Source organism: Pinus tabuliformis, chromosome 5_1 (assembly GCF_031772625.1).
Source record: "Pinus tabuliformis cultivar Carrire ecotype Pingquan chromosome 5_1, CPIR1, whole genome shotgun sequence".
Classification (NCBI taxonomy): Eukaryota; Viridiplantae; Streptophyta; class Pinopsida; order Pinales; family Pinaceae; genus Pinus; species Pinus tabuliformis.
The window spans coordinates 739,745,280-739,766,522 of NC_142305.1; the positions used below are offsets into that span (position 1 = coordinate 739,745,280).

General features: G+C 39.8%; 3 protein-coding genes and 1 pseudogene across 3 annotated transcripts in view; 2 read left to right on the plus strand and 2 right to left on the minus strand.

The window, feature by feature from the left end:
* Nucleotides 1-9,292, minus strand: part of LOC149167068 (auxin-induced protein 5NG4-like) — a 46,417-nt gene extending 37,125 nt beyond the window's left edge. The window contains exon 1 of the mRNA XM_089430351.1: nt 9,049-9,292. Within this exon, the coding sequence (XP_089286477.1) occupies nt 9,049-9,292 (244 nt within the window). The remainder of the gene's footprint in view (nt 1-9,048) is intronic.
* A 589-nt stretch (nt 9,293-9,881) lies between these two features.
* Nucleotides 9,882-10,965, plus strand: LOC149167069 (ACT domain-containing protein ACR4 pseudogene; annotated as a pseudogene).
* Nucleotides 10,966-12,770: 1,805 nt separating this feature from the next.
* Nucleotides 12,771-14,522, plus strand: LOC149167070 (ACT domain-containing protein ACR4-like). Its single transcript, XM_089431457.1, has 3 exons — nt 12,771-13,116; nt 13,316-13,420; nt 13,562-14,522. Exons 1-3 carry the CDS (start codon nt 12,832-12,834, stop codon nt 13,568-13,570), a joined length of 399 nt encoding a protein of 132 aa, XP_089287583.1. The 5' UTR covers nt 12,771-12,831; the 3' UTR covers nt 13,571-14,522.
* A 4,584-nt stretch (nt 14,523-19,106) lies between these two features.
* Nucleotides 19,107-19,928, minus strand: LOC149167071 (vacuolar cation/proton exchanger 1-like). The gene is made up of 4 exons (XM_089430352.1): nt 19,893-19,928; nt 19,782-19,849; nt 19,591-19,619; nt 19,107-19,454 (listed from the first exon to the last, which is right to left on the minus strand). Exons 1-4 carry the CDS (start codon nt 19,926-19,928, stop codon nt 19,228-19,230), a joined length of 360 nt encoding a protein of 119 aa, XP_089286478.1. The 3' UTR covers nt 19,107-19,227.
* Nucleotides 19,929-21,243: the final 1,315 nt, after the last annotated feature.

Below are 21,243 nucleotides of genomic sequence, written 5' to 3' on the forward strand. Positions count from 1 at the left end.
CAACGAGGAGGAGATCGCGAGGAACCTTGAGGGGTTGACTCGTGGTATCCCAGAGTATGCCTGGGTGGGAGACATCCCACGCCAGTACTAGAGGCATACGATGGGGGTATCGGATCAGATCCGCCGATTGCTGACTCATGTAGCATGAGCAGTTTCATGTTACCATGATCACCATGCTAGTTAGTTCCTAGGTCCATAATTTACATTTTTGAGGCCTGTGTGCCACGGATATATGAAGCCTGCGAGCCGTCGATGTTATTTGAACACACACATTATTTTTTGGGGTTTTGATGGATAAAAAATTATCGCCATATCTATATATGTTGTATTTTCTTGCTTACTATGGTACAAATGATTTGTTTTAGCTTTTCACATGTTTCGTAAATGTCTATCCAACACATAATTAGCTATTGCATATATCAATGTATTCATGTGTCTAGGAATATGATGATATGTAATGTAATTAAAATTTATTTCCAGTAGACGAATACGTATATACATTCGTAATATCTAAGGGTTTCTGACGGAATATTGCCCGGTGAGTTGAAGGAAAATAAGCTGTGAATCCAGGTTGACAACCAATTCTCGAACATCAAGAGCAATGGCTTCTGACAACAATTCGATAATTGTGTTGTATTCAACAATGTTATTAGTTGTACGACCTAAACAGATACCTTGAAGATCAATCAACTCACCATGAGGGTCATAAATGGCCCATGCCGTGGAGGATAGATTCTGGGTACTACGGCAAGCACCATCAGTGAAACCGATGTGAGGAGTCACAGACATCTGCAAAGTAGGGAAAAACATAGTAAACAAGAAAGTTGTTTGAAAATTAATGAACCAAAACGCACTGCACAAAAATGAATGACACACTAATGTACACAAGTAACCATGCAATATGGCCTAAGCATATTAATTTTTAAGAGAGTCCATGCTCGGACTCGAGTAAGAAATCAACATAGATGAACACTGGAGTTTTACCGTTGTCATGACGAGTAAGCATCAACTCGGCCAAATAATAGAGTAGAACTCATATAAGGCTTTGCCCCCATGCCCCCTGGGCGAGGGAGGGTTACGAGTCATATGAAAACCCCATTGCAATAATAGCAAATCGGTAAAAACTTGGGGAGGGAGAAAAACCTGAAGCCATGAAGGGATAAAGGTGCCCTCAGTTGAAAGATCTTGAAAATGGACGGCGAAACTGACATGTCAATAAGCAGCGGAGAAGAGAACGTCTCAAAACACATAGACATGATTGTCAGGCGAGGCAGGAATGAGGAACGATGATGAGTATCGTTCTAAGGTGGTTCCTCCAGAGACATTACTTCCATGATACTCTCATCAGCAAGAAAATTCTCGGCTAAGGGATCAGGAGATGTCGAAGCACCAAGCCACGGGGATTGAGAATATGTCTCGAGAGATGTCCTCGAAACATGAAAATCAGAGGATACGGAACTTGAGGCCGAAACAATTTCCACATAATTGACTTCGGCAGGACTAAGTAGCATAACCTCACCCCAGGTATCAACAAGATATGGTGAAGGTATGACCCAAGGTTCAGATTTGACCGAGATCATGTTGACAAAAGCAACATGAGGAGGTGGGAGCGGAAAAATTCACATCAAGGCAGAATCTTTAAAAAGTCCGGCCCCCACACTCTCATAAGGAGCACCGGTGTGCTTGACATACAAAACATTGCCATCTGAGGAGGAAGAAGCAAAGAAAGACAGTTGGTCAATTGTGACAATCTTCCCTTGATCGGGAAAACGAATCACTTGGAACAGGGAGGAGGCTACAACATGCATGGCATGGGTCCAACTTCGTCCAAGTAGAAGATTATAATTGAGATTAGCATCAACAATCTCCACCTCAACGTGTACCGTCTTGCCCTTCAAAGTAATGACAAGGTTGGGTAAGACACTGAATGGTCGTGAATCGCGCCCGTTGAAATCTTCCAACGTGTTAGGGGATTGGTTCAAAGTAGGAGAACCAATTGCCTTCCAGCAAGCGACTGACATGATGCAGGTAGAAGCACCTTCATCGATGATGGTCCTATGAATGGTTTTCTCATTGATGATTACCTGAATGAGAAAGGCAATCTAATGAGGCAGTCACGGAACGTGGTTCTCTAGATCAAAACATATCAAATTGGAATCGGTAGGATCAATACCTCCAATAGCCGACAGTAATGATTTCCGCTGAGATGGACAGCTTTGGAGTACCTCGAGAGAAGACATAGCTGACGGTGCCTGAGCCAGATCCTCAACAATATTATAGTGTTGAGCGACTCGAGCGTTGGGATTGTACGAGGACTTCCTTAGCACACCTCGAGAAGGTGGTCAAATGGCGGAATTAGGGTTAGGGTGCTCGATGTGAAGAGGGCCAGAACTCGGGTAGAAGAAGAAGGGGTGGCCTCTTTCTCTTTCTCGACTGTCGGAGTAGGAGTTTGATAGTCTTTTGATCTAGTAGCCACATTAATAGGCGTACTCATCATGAACACTTGTGATCCTGAGGAAGCAGACGATTGAGGCTGGTCTACCATTTGAGTCTTTTGAGACGGAAACGACTCTTTTAGGACAGCTGGGGTCCCTTTGAGAAAACGACTAACTTCGGATCGTTGGGGACAATCCTTAGTATAGTGATCCTCCTCACAAATGAGGCACGAATACTTAGGCTTCCATTGTGAAGAATCACCAACAAACGACTTAGGAGGAACCTATTTTGGGGCATCGTCTTTACCCTTTCCTTTGCCTTTATTCTTACCTTTCAAGGATTTTTCCACTCTGGTAGAATGAACAACATGGACCTCTGAGGTTTTACCAAGGCCAGGTGGATTTTGGGAGGGTCTATTGGAAGCAGTGTTCGAGACCGACTTCTGTTTAGAAGAAGATTTCGCAGGGGTCTGGGACACTAAACCAATTACTCCATTAACATGAGGTGTAGCTTGTGACTTTGATGTCATTGGATCAGATGATGGCCATGGAGCATCAGGTAACAACTCATACAAAGTTCCAAACTGAGAATAAAAGAGATCTAGTATTGGGCACAAGAAATGGCTTGTTCTTTAGTAACACATCCACCCATAGCTATATTGCGAGCAATTGGAGCGACTGGTCAACAATCTCGAATTTGATCAGGCGACGTCTACGTCTCCATTCATGGATTTGATTGGAGATGTGCGTCGTAGTATCTAGCTTAAGCGATGTAAGCAAATAGGTGCTAGTTTCATAGCGAACCGACAACTGGAAATGCATGAGGAAAGCCATGACTAAAGAGTTGAGGTCATGGTAAGGACTTCGAGGAAGTTCGATGTATGACTTGGTTACAACACCTGTAAGGGTTCGTTGCAAAAGACAGAGATGAATAGAATCATCAATGTAGGAATTCGAAGAGCACCAGAGGTGATATGTCATCACATGGGCTTAAGGATCTTCTTTTTCTTTCCCATTGAACTTCAAACAATCGCTCGGGATCTTGGATGGAAGCGAAGGCCAGTATGGCGAATGAAGAATTGGATCATTCGTGAGTCGAGACACATCTGGCAACTCTAGTGTAGCCAAGAACGACAATTGAGTATTGAAAGGCATGGGAGGTCGATAAGCGGGTCCAACCGAAGAATCCCATTCCTACTGGTAAGTATTTTGTCCCCATAGTGGAGGTTTTGGCCATATGGCATGTGATTTTGTCCCCACTGTAGGTTACCTTGGCCATAGGGAGGATTTTGACCTTGAAAGCCTTGAAACTGTCCGACCAGAGGTTGTTGATAAGCAACATACAGGTTAAAATGTTGTTGAGCCTGTTGACCTTGGACATATGGATATTGCACCTATTATTCCTAAACATACGGGTTTTGAACCTGTTGCCCCTGAACAAGAGGATTTTGGACATGCTATCCTTGGACATAAGGATTATGCGCTTTCTATCCTTGGACATAGGGATTTTGGACCTGTTGCCCTTGAAAAAAAGGATTTGGAACTTATTGCCCTTGGACATTAGGATTTTGGGCCTGCTGTTGCAGGACTTGACCCTGACCTTGTCCTTGCAAGGGTTGACCCTGTTGATATGTATATAAGGGTTGTTGTTGCCCAGGTTGGCTCTACTGCTGCAAGGATTGACCTTGCGGCTGCAAAGGTTGTCCCTGCAGCTGCAGAGGTTGGCCTTGCGAAGACATAGGTTGGGAGGTTTGTGGAGCATATTGAATTTGCGCATGCATGGTTTGATGCAACTGTTGTGAGGGTTGCCCCTGTGGTTGTTGCAGTTTTCCTTGCTGCAACATCATTTACCCCTGTTGTTATGCGGACGTCCCTACTGTTGTGTGGACGTCCCTTGCTGCGACAAAGGTTCCCTTGTTTTTACAAAGGCTGTCCTTGCTACTGCAAGGGTACTGGAACAGTTCCTAGATTAAGACCTTGGAAATTTCCGAACTATATCTAGCCATAGCCACCAGGAAAAATGGACAGACCCGGCTGAACATACTATCCAGGCTGAAGGGCGTAAGGCGAATTGACCATTCCTTGGGAACCATATGGAACATAAGGAGCTTGGTACTGAATCTGAGCCTCATAAGGCTGTTGATACTAGAAATTGATTGACCTAGACGGATCAACGAGATTTTGGACCTATTGGTACTAGACATTTCTCGATCCAGCAGGACCAGTAGGGTTTTGAATAGCACCAGAAGAAGGTTAGTTCATCCCAACCATGGGAGCCTGTGAGCTACTCACATTGGTTGTGCTTGACACCATAGAAACACTTAGATTCTACCCCCCAGGCGATGGCACAGCTTGTCCACTTACTGGAGGGGTCGAAGAACTGATAACAACATGCCTCGAGACCGTCGGTTAAACCGGTCGGGTGACTTGGACGAACGAGACAAGAGGGTTCGGAATGGTGGGTTGTACTGGGACTGAGGTAACTGTAGAAATCATCATTTGTTGGGAGGTCAGGTTTTGAATAAACAAACCTGTGGTAGGCATAGCACCAGACACCCAAACAGAGTTGTGATAAATTGATGAGGCACTAGGTGTACCTGAGACCAATTGTGCTAAAGTCAAATAATTAGGAGGCAAATCGCAATACACACTGATGGGAATGATCCCCGTATAGGGGAAACCTTCAAGAGGAAATTTATGTTCTTCCTCTTCGACAGTGTGTGGAGTAGAAACTTCCAATTGATCCGGAAAGGTAACTGGAGTGTCGGCTTTGGGTTCCATAGTTGGGAACAAGCAATGACGAACGACCAAAGATGTACGAGGGGATAATTCCAAAGGAACACTCGGCTGATCATACGGACTGTATGGACACTGCGATGATATCACAACAGGGTCGAACAAAGGATTCAAAGGATATATAACCAGTCCAAGCTGACCTTCAGTAGTCGGTGAACTCTTAAGAGTCTGGACGGGATTGTCCAGAGATTCCGGGCCAATATCAGAAGGTGACCCAGTATCTGAAGTAGGTGGAGGACGAGATGACAAAGGTTGAATACTCAGAACGATTCCAAGTTCAACACCTTGGTCCTCGAGTGACTCTAGTAATTCAAGAAAAGGCTCCTTAGACAATCTTTTAGATGGAGGAGAGGAAGAGGAACTAGGTGAACCAGATGGTTCAGCCACGATGACCTTGTCTTAGTTAACAGGAAAAGAGAGATAAATTTCAAGGCTTTAAAATGTACTTTAAGAAAAACTCACAATTTGGTCTAGAAACAGGATGTGATAAAAAACAGGATGTGATAAGATTGTGGGCAACAATTTTTTAAGACGCATAAATAAACTGGTGCTCTTTCATGTTTCAAGAGTCAAGAAAGAAGCAAAGATGACTCTATCACTTTCGATTGGAAATGAGCTCGAAAGGATAAGCGCTCGAATGATCTTTTAAGTTTAATGAGTCAAAAAGATCAAATGACTACTCCGGATGATCTAGGTAAAAGGATTACCAGGCAATCGTGAACTGTATAATACCTCCCGGTGAATCGAGAAGTACGGGAAGAGAATCTCCCTAAATGTTGTGTTCAGTGTATCACGTTTGCAAGGCGGTAGAATCGGCTTCCTATGGATAAAGGATTGCAGCCTAGAGGGGTCTCCCTTATATACTCGATGATACAAGGAGCATAAGTCTGTACTAGCACTGTCTAGTGCCGAAGCTAACGACAACTGCTAGGTTTAAAGACACCAGAACACGTCTCTAGCCTAGACCTTCTAGATGTGATCATTAGGTTTCAAATGTGCCTTAGGTTAATTGAGTTCATTTTAAAGTTTATCTTGAATTATGTCTCGGTTTTCAGGCCTTAGCGATGTGACTTGAAAAGCCCTAAATGCAGCTAAATGAGACAAGACCCTTTCAATTCGATGAATTTTCTACACTAGAGAGGGTAGAAAACACAATCAAATGCAAACAACCAAGCAACCGAAAGCAAAATGATTTTTCACTACTTCACTTTTCGAAAAAATAAACTAATGAAAAATTCATTCCAATTCCTAGTTTCCTAACAAGTACACTCCAAACAGTCCTTTCAAAAGTAAAGAGAATTCTTTTTTCTTTTCAAATGCGAATGCAATCCTAGTCTTCAATGATGCTTACTAACGTAACATATTGACACAACAAACTAGAATTATGTACTTTTCATGAAATGAAAAAATGAATTTCTCATAAAACACTTCAATGAAAAAGTTTCGAGACAATCGATTCTCAAGCAAATGAAAAACACAAAAAGAGAATCTCTTTCAAACTAATGACGCAATGACTCTACCAAAAACAAGACAAACAATGTGATCTATGCCGGAAAAGAGACGTTTAGACAAGCAAACGAAACTTTTCAAACTTGTGTAATGGAGACCAAAGCAATAAGAGGACTATAAATGAAATGCAAGGAGTAAATGCACCAACAACTTGACTCACTGAGTTCACAATTAGCTGAATGGATGACAACCTAGACGCCCTAGGGCCACAAACCATCCAATGACCCAAGAAATCAAGTGAAAAGAAGGCAAATCAACAAGCAAATAAACCAAGTGAAATGTAGCTTTCCATTCAAGGAGAACATAGTCTAAACGAGCCACGAGGCAGAAATCAGGAGAGCAAGATACACTGGCCAAGATCTGGGGTGAACCCTAATCTTCACTTACAGGCATCAGCGCAACTGCCTAACTGACAACAAGTGCCAGAAGGGGGTTGACGTGACTGTTTCTGAGCATATCGTGTTGATCGGCACGACTGTCAGCGAAATAAGCACGCTGAGCGAGGATGCAAAGAAAAAAATAAAAAATTTCAAAAGTTGAGACCAAAATTGCTATTGTGAATTTCAGATCCAGGGCAGCAAACAAAGCAAAGCAGACCGAACTAAAGGGAAATGGCGAAACTAGAAAAGTTCACACAAAACCATGAAATTCCAAGCAAACAAATAGAAGGATTGGTTCCCCAGTGGAGTCGCCAATTTGTGGTGAAGTAAAATTCTAAGTGCGGACACAAACAATTCCTCTAGCCCGATAGCAGGTCTAGCCACAAACAAGACATTATATGGAAGATTTCCTTAGGTTAGAACCAATTAAGAGGGCCTACCTCTTAGTACGCTTATCCCGTTTGGTGATGACCTTGCTTGCTCGCTCCAACTATCTCCTGTTTCCTTCTTCGAGCACCTGAAACAAGTAAACAACAGCAAACAACAACCGTGATAATAGACAAATTGTATTCAACCTACTTAACAAGTCAAGAAACATTAAGCCATAAACATGTGAGATGACATATTATGTAGGAAATCAATTGATAGTTGCATATATATTAAATCAAGAAGAGATTACAACCGTTGTCTTGACATTGTTGTTCTCCTCCAACAAATCCGGGTTCCCACACACTTCTGTTAGCATTCCATGATGGCCTCAACAATGGTAGTTTTAAGGCTCTTCCCTTTAGTCTTCACACTAAACCAAATTCACACTTCTCCCTCACACACAACTAGAGAGCTACAACTATGAATAACTTGTTGATTACTTCACAATCAAAACTTTAACCAGAGCCTAATTAGAACTAGCTTGTGCTTGGGAAAAAGGGAGGTTTATATAGCATGGATGGAAGGGAGATGGTTCCTCTTCTCATGGGAGAAGGTCTTATCTCTTGAGGTAGTTCCATCCTAATAGGGGAAAGGATCCCAAACTAATCTCCTCGACTCCATCCAGCCTAACCACTTACCAGACTTCCGTTACGAAGCTCTTAGAGCTGGAAGCTTCGACCCCTTATTTAAAAAACTTTCCAAAAGAGGATCGACGCGACTAGAACAAGGCTTAGTCACTTCGATCAGCGCTAGGGACAGTTGTAATCCTTGCATATCGGCACAAGGAGGACACGGGTCATTAGCGTCGGTCTTGTAAAGTGGGAAAAACAGACGATTTTTGGGAAATTATGCAAAAGGGAATTGTTCTGCTCATGAAGAGGGACATAATGGGAGTTTCTTCATGATGGGAAAACATGTAGGGTTCACTGTAGAGGTCCTCCAGGATCATGGAACGGGGAGTACAGGGATAGTGACAAAATGTTTTGTAACAATTACCCTCGGACATTGCAAAAATGATCTTTTTGGGATTAAGAGATATCCTGTATTTGCAACATCGCTCAAAATTTTTGTTCAAATGGCACAAGTGGTCAGATCTCTTCTTAGAAAACACCATGACATTGTCAATATAGACCACTATGCTCTGTTCGATGAGTCTACGAATTGCGATGCCTATGGCGCATTGAAATGTCGCGCCGACATTAACTAACCCAAATGGGATTATTCTAAATACGAACGTGCCCCACTTCACGCGAAATGTAGTTTTGACTCTGTCAGGCTCTAACAATTTCCTAAACTCCTTTTGAATCATAGGCTCAAGCATTGGATGTACCTTTCACAACTTGTGTTGGAAATGTTTGGCCCCTTTTTGATTGGAATAACATGTTGGATTATTCATGTGTCATATGTTTTAAGCTCGTCATATGTCCACGTGAAAACATCTTGGTACTACTTAAACAAGCGGATGAAAACTTATTGCGCCTGTGGTGTACATCAATTACCGAGATTGAAAAATATAAGATCTTTCTCTGTTCCAAGATTTATTTGCTTGTACGATAATGTTGACCTATGGGTTTTTGCATTCGCTGGCCCACGGAAGCAATTTTGCATGTCATACAACTTCTCAAGTGATACCACACCCTTTGGCATGGGGTTTTCCTTGTTTGCATGGGTTGCATCTTGCAACACTTTCTCGTGCTCATTTTCGTCGATACTTGCGTCCTTGAATACATAAACATTCGCCATAAAGAACAATATCTATTGGTCATCATTAAAAATGTGTAAGTTAGCTATATGCCAGGGACATATGGTCTATAAATAATCTCTACAAAAAAATTGTCACTAAGCCGTGACAACCTAGAAACAACATTTGCTAATGCATCTACAGTTGCGTTACGCATTCTAGGAACATAAATAATTACGCCGTAAGGCGTTTCCCTCTGGAATCCATCCCCATTTTTGCCTACGTGTCCTCCTTTGACACCGTACGATTAGATGTTAGACGATTACAAACACGTGAACCGTCGATCAAAATAGTCACTGAGACGGTCCAGGTAATGAAGAGCGCGGGGTGCCAATCGCCAATCCAAAGGTAGGGTTTCTCCAGTGGTGTTCTCCAGGTGGGCGTCAGGACTTGCCTCCCCTGGATCCCTCCAGGCCGCTTTGGATCCCTCCAGGCCGCTTTGGATCCCTCTGAATCATCCATGCGTTGTATTGCAGAGGTTGGCAACAAACCCTTGCGTAGTGCCTTTGTTTGGAAAACCAGTAGGTCTAGATGCAGCCGTTGAACATACGACAATTGAATTAACACAGAGAAGCTAAAACGGTGGTGTCAATGGGATTCACTCACACAGAAAGGCGGCTTTATCAATTGATGTTTGCTGACCGTTACTATGATAAACTCGATGGAACTGGAGACAGGGCATCTCTTTCTCTCAAGGACAACGACAACGCCAAGCCTCTTGTGACTATTGACAACTGTTTGGAGAGGGGGTATTCTGTGGTGACTGTTCAGTGTAAAGACAGACCTAAGCTTCTCTTTGATATTGTTTGCAGCTTGACAGATATGGAGTATGTTGTCTTTCATGCCACTATAGACTCTCAAGGCCCACAAACTTTTCAAGTATAGCTCCAGCAACTACAAGGGACTTGATTTTTCATAGGATCTTTGTTTTTTTTCAAATGTTTATTTCCTAATTTGATTTTGTTAAACCAGGTATAGGTGGTTTCAGATCACATCCCTAATGGGATTAATATTGAATCTAAATTAGGTTAAAGAAGAGTTGGGGTATTTATTTCCGTTCTTCTCTTTTGTGATACAGGAGTACTACATTAGGCATACTGATGGTTGCCCCGTGTATTCAGAAGCAGAGAAGCAGCGTGTGATTCAGTGTTTGGAGGCTTCCATTAGACGAAGAACATCAGAGGTATGAGTCCAAGGATCGAATCCATGGTGGAAATTTATTCAAAACCCTAAGACTTGGGATTCTCGGTGCATTCAAATTTGATCCTTTTTAAATTTTAGTCAGCTTAGTGTGAGTTTTGTTGATGATATTTTATGAATTCAAGGTATGCGACTGGAACTCTGCACCAACGACCGTGTTGGGCTTCTGTCGGAGGTGACTCTCATATTTAGAGAAAATGGGATGTCAGTTACAAAAGCAGAGGTGTCAACGCGGGGTGATAAGGTAGCTGATGTGTTCTATGTGACTGATACAGCTGGAAACCCCGTTGATGCCAAGACAGTAGAAGCTGTTTGCCAAGAAATTGGACTAACAATCTTGCAAGTAAAAGACGACTGTATGCATACAAAATCTCCTCCAAGGGAACCTGCCATCCGATTCTCCCTTGGTGATCTCTTCAAATCAAAGTCAGAGCGTTTTCTCTACAGTCTTGGATTGATAAAATCCTATTCTTAGATGTTGTATTTTGGGCCTCTTGCAATGGAATTAAGTAGTTGCCTTTGAAGGTTGTATGTATGGACGATGGTTCTCTAAAAACCAACCCTCCTCCAAGGGAACCTGCCATCCGATTCTCCCTTGGTGATCTCTTCAAATCAAAGTCAGAGTGTTTTCTCTACAGTCTTGGATTGATAAAATCCTATTCTTAGATGTTGTATTTTGGGCCTCTTGCAATGGAATTAAGTAATTGCCTTTGAAGGTTGTATGTATGGACGATGGTTCTCTAAAAACCATCCTCGTTCATCTGTTTTACACTGTGACAATTACCTTGCTAAAGACAGAAATTGGGTACAACAATGCCAGGATCTAGAAAGCACAATACCACTGGGATTTGCCAAATATGATTTGTTGATCATTGAACAGAAGACCAGCAATGGAGAACTATTCACCACACTGGCCGAACATGGCCCTGTCATTTGATGACCCAGGAATTGCGAAATTGACCTCATCATAGAGAAGTGTGCAAAATTGGTAGATCTGAAAGAAGACAACACTAATTACAGTGGACAACACTAATTACAGTGGTGGTAGGAGAAAGGAACTAAATCCACCTAATCTAGAATTGCTTATACAAGTTGTACAAATTACAAGCTGATAAATAGTCTTTGTTCTACAGAATGACAACTCTTCAAACTACACAGGTAAAGACCATTGATGAATCACAGTGTTAACATAGATTCTAGTGCTTGACATAGATTCTTAGCACTTCTTGGCCTTGTAGGAAGTAAAAGACTCCTTTTAGCCACTGGAGGTTTCCTTTGAAAAGTAGAAGGCACGATCCCAAGTCTATCTGCAAGAATTGGGCAGACTGAAGGAGAAGGCGTTGGATTCTGGACTTCTTGCTGAACATCTGAATTTGAAAGGAGTGTGATTTGGTAGGAGATTGGTACAACACGAGGTGACAATTTGGGGCAATTGCTGGTATTTTTTGCTTTCCTTCATCGAATAGGAACTGCACCCCACCTTTATGTTTAGAGATTCTTGGTCAGTGGTATGTTTTCGCTGGATCAACTAATACAGTGCTTCCCCCTTCTTTCTTAAATCATTTGAATCCACTGGCACTTCTGATCACTTGCACTTCTTATACCGTTGTATTGATGATGTAAAATATGTAAATAATTGTATAGCAAATTCAATGGAGTTGGCCTCTGGATGATCATAGTTCATTGTTTGTGATCGACTTGACTGGGGGTTGGCCTCTGTATAGCTCTGTATCCTTTGTTTCTTTATCAGCCCATAATAATAAAAGTTTATTACAAATGTGTGTGGTGCTTGTTTGTGCTATTGTTCTTTGTATTATGTTTGGCACTTTTTATGAAGTAACGGCGATGATGATACTTCAGGTATTTCGTGGCAATGTTGATTTGCTTTGTCTGATTTATAAGATTTCTGTTGTTATTTCACGGGAGGTTGCTATGCGCTGTATCATCTCCAAGTGCAGCCGAGGATAGTTAACAACAAATCGTGAACTCCTATGGAAAATGAGCTTTCAAAGGATCTAAAGAAAGTGAATTCTCAAGGAATTTATGTCTTATTTTTAAAACTAGGGTTTTAAGTATATCACAATGTCCTTTAAATGTCCTCAAGTCAATGGTAATGGTTGTTAGAGAGCTGTGGACTTACAGGAACGAAGAATAATGAATTTCAAGAAAATGTTGTGTTCAAAGATATCTTTACAGTGTTGAAGTACAAGTAAGCATTGCCTGACATAAAATGGATAACTAAATAATTTTAATGATAAGACAATCGGTATGATTTATACATGGCTTAAAATTAAAAGTAACTCATCTAAAATAGGAAAACAATCAACGTTAATCATCTTAAATGCATTTGGATCTTCATCTCAGATACTTTGATTTGCAAAGCTTGGGGACCTATCTTAGATACTTTGACTTGCAAAGCTTGGGGACCTATCTTAGATACTTCGACAACGACAACGCCAAGCCTCTTGTGACTGTTGACAACTGTTTGGAGAGGGGGTATTCTGTGGTGACTGTTCAGTGTAAAGACAGACCTAAGCTTCTCTTTGATAATGTTTGCAGCTTGACAGATATGGAGTATGTTGTCTTTCATGCCACTATAGACTCTCAAGGCCCACAAACTTTTCAGGTATCGCTCCAGCAACTACAAGGGACTTGATTTTTCATAGGATCTTTGTTTTTTTTCAAATGTTTATTTCCTAATTTGATTTTGTTAAACCAGGTATAGGTGGTTTCAGATCACATCCCTAATGGGATTAATATTGAATCTAAATTAGGTTAAAGAAGAGTTGGGGTATTTATTTCCGTTCTTCCCTTTTGTGATACAGGAGTACTACATCAGGCATACTGATGGTTGCCCCGTGTATTCAGAAGCAGAGAAGCAACGTGTGATTCAGTGTTTGGAGGCTGCCATTAGACGAAGAACATCAGAGGTATGAGTCCAAGGATCGAATCCATGGTGGAAATTTATTCAAAACCCTAAGACTTGGGATTCCCGGTGCATTCAAATTTGATCCTTTTTAAATTTTAGTCAACTTAGTGTGAGTTTTGTTGATGATATTTTATGAATTCAGGGTATGTGACTAGAACTCTGCACCAACGACCATGTTGGGCTTCTGTCGGAGGTGACTCACATATTTAGAGAAAATGGGATGTCAGTTACAAAAGCAGAGGTGTCAACGCGGGGTGATAAGGTAGCTGATGTGTTCTATGTGACTGATACAGCTGGAAACCCCGTTGATGCCAAGACAGTAGAAGTTGTTCGCCAAGAAATTGGACTAACAATCTTGCAAGTAAAAGACGACTGTATGCATACAAAATCTCCTCCAAGGGAACCTGCCATCCGATTCTCCCTTGGTGATCTCTTCAAATCAAAGTCAGAGTGTTTTCTCTACAGTCTTGGATTGATAAAATCCTATTCTTAGATGTTGTATTTTGGGCCTCTTGCAATGGAATTAAGTAATTGCCTTTGAAGGTTGTATGTATGGACGATGGTTCTCTAAAAACCATCGTCGTTCATCTGTTTTCCACTGTGACAATTACCTTGCTAAAGACAGAAATTGGGTACAGCAATGCCAGGATCTGGAAAGCACAATACCACTGGGATTTTCCAAATATGATTTGTTGATCATCGAATAGAAGACCAGCAATGGAGAACTATTCACCACACTGGCCGAACATGGCCCTGTCATTTGATGACCCAGGAATTGCGAAATTGACCTCATCATAGAGAAGTGTGCAAAATTGGTAGATCTGAAAGAAGACAACACTAATTACAGTGGTGGTAGGAGAAAGGAACTAAATCCACCTAATCTAGAATTGCTTATACAAGTTGTACAAATTACAAGCTGATAAATAGTCTTTGTTCTACAAAATGACAACTCTTCAAACTACACAGGTAAAGACCATTGATGAATCACAGTGTTAACATAGATTCTAGTGCTTGACATAGATTCTTAGCACTTCTTGGCCTTGTAGGAAGTAAAATACTCCTTTTAGCCACTGGAGGTTTCCTTTGAAAAGTAGAAGGCACGATCCCAAGTTTATCTGTAAGAACTGGGCAGACTAATGGAGAAGGCGTTGGATTCTGGACTTCTTGCTGAACATCTGAATTTGAAAGGAGTGTGATTTGGTAGGAGATTGGTACAACATGAGGTGACAATTTGGGGAAATTGCTGGTATTTTTTGCTTTCCTTCATCGAATAGGAACTGCACCCCACCTTTCTGTTTAGAGATTCCTGGTCAGTGGTATGTTTTCGCTGGATCAGCTAATACAATGCTTCCCCCTTCTTTCTTAAATCATTTGAATCCACTGGCACTTCTGATCACTTGCACTTCTTATACCGTTGTATTGATGATGTAAAATATGTAAATAATTGTATAGCAAATTCAATGGAGTTGGCCTCTGGATGATCATAGTTCATTGTTTGTGATCGACTTGACTGGGGGTTGGCCTCTGTGTAGCTCTGTATCCTCTGTTTCTTTATCAGCCCATAATAATAAAAGTTTATTACAAATGTGTGTGGTGCTTGTTTGTGCTATTGTTCTTTGTATTATGTTTGGCACTTTTTATGAAGTAACGGCGATGATGATACTTCAGGTATTTCGTGGCAATGTTGATTTTCTCTGTCTGATTTATAAGATTTATGTTGTTATTTCATGGGAGGTTGCTATGCGTTGTATCATCTCCAAGTGTGTGGGAGACACATGCATACCTTTTAGTTTTAACACTTAAACATAGATTGTATGACAAAGTTTTCATTTTGTGTTACATTGGTTGCCTTAACACAAACAACTTATATGAATGACGAGGATAATGTAGATAGGCGTTGAAAGAATTTTCCAACCTTGTGATGTAAGAAAAAAAATGAAATGCATGTGTTACATGAACTAAATTACGATGAGGTTTCTCAATTCCTATAGTTGCATCACACATGGAAATGCTACTAGGCTAGGCAAGTGCACATACAATATTGGGAACTCAAGGGATTGTGTGCCATCACTTGGGTTGGATTGATGGTAGAATATATTGAAGGTTGAGTCTTCCGTGATTAAGAATACACGATATAATATTTAATTAGGTTTTAGGTTGACAAAGCATAGAAGTGAAGTTCCCTTGATTGATTAACATGGAAAATTAAATGCATGCTTGTGATTCTTTTTTAACTTCTACATAAGGATGTAACTTTTTCTAACTAATGTCTAGGTTGAATCACTACACATAATTTTCGGGTAGTGATGAATGTAAGTGTGAATTAATTAAGATAATTAATATGGATGTCAAAAAGCTCCATTACTAGAGAGAAACGATAAACTTGTCATCAAATAATTTCTTAATGGACTTGTGCCATACCCTAATGTTGCATAGAGTAAACATTGTTGATTTTGAGATGTGATATTATTTCACTATATTTTAAGCATACTAATTTCAACAAGGAAAAATGTTATTGACATGGAAATATCAACCTAGATATTGCAAACCCAATATCCTATCACCAAGTTAATTAATTAAAGGTCACTTACAAAATATGTTTGACTATACTAAAACATTGAAGTAGATGGTGCAATTCATGCAATTTGTATGCACATGGGATATGGTTGCAAGGGAAAAATGTAGCTAAAATGGACTTAAATGATGTCATTATTGTGGCCCCAAGTTTGTACACAATGTGTTACATGAACATACATAGGTAATGGTGTTTATCTTTTTTTTGCTATTTCAAGAGTCGTGCCTTCTATTCAAAATGTTCAAAGGGTAAAATTACATAAAATGCAAACAACCACAGGCTAAACCTTTTAGCCCTAGGTAAAAGCCACACCAAAATACAAAACCCGCCAACTGGGTCCTAAAGACCCAAACAACAGAGCCGAAGTAACTCAAATAAAAAATAAACAATGCGTAAATGGCCAAAAGACCTCGACCCACCAACATGCACCCTTATATTCAATTTTAGTGGTCAATAGTTCTGCCTGCTTCTTACAAGACCAAAGTAACTGACTAGTTTCATATTCTTAATGCAGTACTTCATACTGTGCTAATATGTATCTTTCATAAACAATCCTTTTTGTGGCCTCTAAGCAGCTCTCTTTCATATCCTACATGGATTTGTAGACCACACTAACATCAAATAATATATCAAATCTGCTATGAATCAAGTAAATGAGGCTCCAGTAGTCTTCTTGTAGAGAGTACCATTAATTTTCAAAGGCACACTCAGTCAATTTCTCTCTTGATTGATATGGTGCCAAAAATGGTTTATATTGTTCCATCCTAAACATGTATAATGAATGGCGATTTATATTTAGGTAAATAAATATATTGTTATCCATTTGCAAAACTTGGCTTCCATAAGGAAAAATACAACACACTCAGGTTTGTAATTCTAAATATCTCTATTTATTGTTTTTTCAAACCCAAAATTAGGTTGACACTACTTCAATTTATGATTAAGTCACCAACATGTAAGTATTATCGCTTGCACATTTATGATTAAGTCACCAACATGTAAGTATCATCATTTGCAAAATATAAACACTACAATCAAATTCATGATGCTTGAAACCAAAACTAATAATCAATCAATCTTCTTATACCACACTATGGAGGCTTGCTTCAAAGTGTAAAAGGATTTCTTTAGTAGGATGTATGTTATAACTCTTATACAGAATGAATAATGTGTGAAAGAATAAGTAGATAAGAGTTCATATTTGCAATAGGTGCAAAGATTTCAATGTAGTCAATATGAATATGATCTTGTTGAGAGAAGATTTTTGTCACAAGTAAATTTATGTTTCTCAATAACACTTGTAGATGGTAAATTTAGTCTTGTAGACCATTAGACATTTCATCACATTCTTTCTTTATGCAGATGGTAAATTTAGTCTTGTAGACCATTAGACATTTCATCACATTCTTTCTTTATGCCTGGGGAACTAAGTCAACTTTTATTTTCATCAAAGTAATTGCACTCTTTAGTCATATCATTCTCCCATTTAGATTAAACTTGTGCATCTGAATGTCTATTGAGATCAATTCCTTTAGGATACATGCCATGAAAGCGACACTAACACACTATTTCTATCAAGTCTTTCTTGAGTCATTTATCGTACCTACATTAACATTGACAACTTCAATTGTCTTAGTCAACCATTGGAAAAGACAAATGTCCCTTATAGATGGAATTTTTGTATTAGATTCACCATGAGAATTCATAGTCAAATGATTAGATAAGCCATTGCTTGTAGTCAATTATATTGGAAAAGATCCACTCGAAGTGAAATCCGTTACACTAGTTGATTGCCTAGTGGAAAAGCTAGTCAATGCATTAGTTAAGGTTGTATAATAATATGCTGATATAGAATTTGTCCTAATCTCAAATGCATCATTGCTTAATAATCCATATGGGGACTTTAGTTTGGCAATCCTTGGAAGTCTACTTGTTAAAAGACAACATCCCACCTGCAAATAACTTTTCATTTTATTAGAATGAACAATTTGTAGGCATTTGCCAATTTGTAGCAATTTGTAACCTTCATGGCCAACCTTCAAGCAACAAAATTTGTTACAATTAGATGATTTATCAAATAAAGAACAGAGCTTCATACATGTATGATTTTTCTTTTTGCAATCATGACTCCCATCATGACCTGCCAAGTTTCGGCATTCCTCCAATTCATTTCCTTGGTGTGATTCAAGAGAGCAATATGTGCACTTTTCATCGCAACAATGGTTACCCATACAAGAGTGATCAGAGGAATGGCCCTTCTCTAGAACACATCGCCAAAAACATACAGAACATTTACAAACACATACAGAGAGTCCCTGTTTCAGTTCTGCAAGTGATAAAATTGCCTCTAGTTGCAACTTTTGTACATCAGCATTCCCAGAAAATTTTGCAGTGTTGCAGTGAAGCCACTTTTCAACACGATCGCGCCGTCTATCAGACAATGCCACTAAGAAATCGAGAAATTTAGAGTGCCAAAAATCACCATTTTTGCCTCTCCTTTCCAAGACACATTCTAGTTTCGATCTGAGACGATACAAAATTTTGCCATTTGACATAGATTCATCCAGAGCTGCAAGCTCCAAGCCAGTGTCATGCAAATCTAGAAGGAGATCCCCAATTACCATTGGAGCGTCACTTACCTCTTCCTCTGAGTCAAATTGGCAGCCTTCAAACACTGGATCATGATTATATAAGCCATTGCTTGTAGTCAATCATGCATGGATTCATTTGACTATGAATTGGCTCTGGATAATACAAATGTATTGCCTGCATTCCAAATTGTGGTCAAGAAAATGCTGAATTCAGATTCCTATAAGTCTCAATTGTCTCTCAACAGAGTTAATATTATGGATGTATATGGAGATGGGGATGGAGTGGAACCACCCAAGACAAAGAATTCTTGCTGCTGAGGATTCAGAGAAAAAGCTCCTTTGTTTCTGGGCCTTCTTCAAACAATTGTCTGTGTCCTTAATTGGAAGAACAAATATGCAGCATAAGCTATCAGCATGATGATGCTGCTAACTCTAGACAGTTGTAATGTTGATGCAGCTGCTTCACTATATGCCATAGATTGTTGAAGGGCCAAGGGTGCATGAGACATAGTGAAGCCATCATGAGAAGACTGGAGTCGATTCCAGAAATAACCTACGTCATATAGCAATACAACACCCATGGTTAGGCCCTAATGAATGAATATCATGAGCAGGTCGGACTTGTTTTGGTGGCCTAGGTTGTTAAAGAAAAACTAAAAATATATCACATGCCTTGTCAAACCGTTGTTCTTTTTTCATGTTGGCAATTCCTCCACAAAAGAGAGATGTGCCAAGCACAAAAAGTAAGTTGGAAAGCACAGAGCCTAGTAGAGAATACTTGACCACATTGGTCTTGCCATGGTAAAGTGCAAACACTGCAATGAGCATCTCTGTTGCATTTCCACATGTGGCGTTGAGCAGCCCGCCAACTATAGGAGAATTAATTAACAATATATTTGCATCAGTTACTTTGAAATGTCAAACACTTTCTCATATATATCAATTAGCTCATATCTTGTATCCACAAATATGAGTACATAGTCCATATACATATAAGAATCTCACTTGTTGGTCCAGTGTAGAATGCAATTTGTCTGCAACAATTTACAACAAAACATCAGATTGTAGAACCAACAAACATAATATTTTATGAAGTCACTGCACTGCAGTGACCATTCCAAGTGTATAAACAATTGCAGTACAAGGTATAGATTACACATAACCTATGTACATATACCATGCAATTTTTCACTTACTCGGTGACAAAGCCTATATGTTCAGCAAGAGGTGCAAGGCCAAGAAAACTTATGATGAACACCCAAACCTGCAAACAAAAGAATGTGGAAAATGATGCCAGAAAAACTTACAGAAAATGTCAAAAATGATAAACTTTCAAGTAGCATGAACCCTCCGTCCTTTCTATTGATAAACTTACAGAAATGATGCTACTTTCAATAAAGAGCTTGAAAGACAACTTGTTATTGTTAGATTTCTTACAATAGATGGGCTGGAGCTTCCATTTATGGTTGCTCTATTTCTTCCACTCAAAGAGGATGAGTTCATTTCCATCATGTATTCCTCCAACATGGCTATCTGCAGCTTTCGCATCCATATTCAAATTAATGTTGTTCACAGGCCTCAGACATTGATACCTATTTCCAACATCTGCACTTAAGGTCCACAGAACAGACTGCTCTGCCTTGTCATGATTATAATCTGCCAAGTATATCTGTTCAACAACATTCAACAAAAACTATGGATTAGGGGACCACCGTTGTAAACAACTCTGTTGCAACCCATAATGCCCAAGACCCTGGCATTCCGAAACCCTGAGTTAAGGTGGTTTATAGCATTGCAGTGAATAAGACTTCTCTACATATCCAGAGGAGAGGCTATATTAAACAATGAAACTAAAAGGAAAAGGGAAATAGAAAGTTTTACCTGGTCCCATTCTTTATCCCCGTGTTTCAGAGCATGTCTGGCATTCCGAAACCCTGAGTTAAGGTGGTTTATAGCATTTCAGTGAATAAGACTTCTCTACATATCCAGAGGAGAGGCTATATTAAACAATGAAACTAAAAGGAAAAGGGAAATAGAAAGTTTTACCTGGTCCCATTCTTTATCCCCGTGTTTCAAAGCATGTCTGGTGGCCTTGTATATCGATAGGGATACCTAGTTGTTGTTCGCGTGAATTCATTTGTTTAACTTCACCTTCAACTAGGCAATCTTTAAGGTATCTAAACAAGTTCAATGGATATTTATGACTACTTTTATTCTATTTCATAGCCACTTTAACCCCCGAATAGGGTTTTCGGCATGGCTTCCTCAATTCAAACTCATTATCATCAACCCTTGCTTTCAGAAAAGCCCATTCACATTTCAATATTCTTCCACACACTATGCCTTACGGCGTTTCCTTTGCAACATTAGGTGCAAATGCTAGAATTAAAATCTTGGAAACAAGAAATTAAATGCCATACCTCTTGATACCCTTTTAGATTAGGTGACACATAGTGTATAGTATCACGTACGTGTTGTACGACAATTTCTGAGTCACCTACTGCTTTGAGGACCGCAACCTTAAGGTCGATGGCTCTTTGCAAACCCAAGATGAGTGCTTTAATTTGTGGTGTTATTGGTGCACTCAAATTCCAAGTGGTTGCAAATCAGATTTTTCCTTTGTCATATGTCTATTTAAACACAACTAGCTCCAGAGCT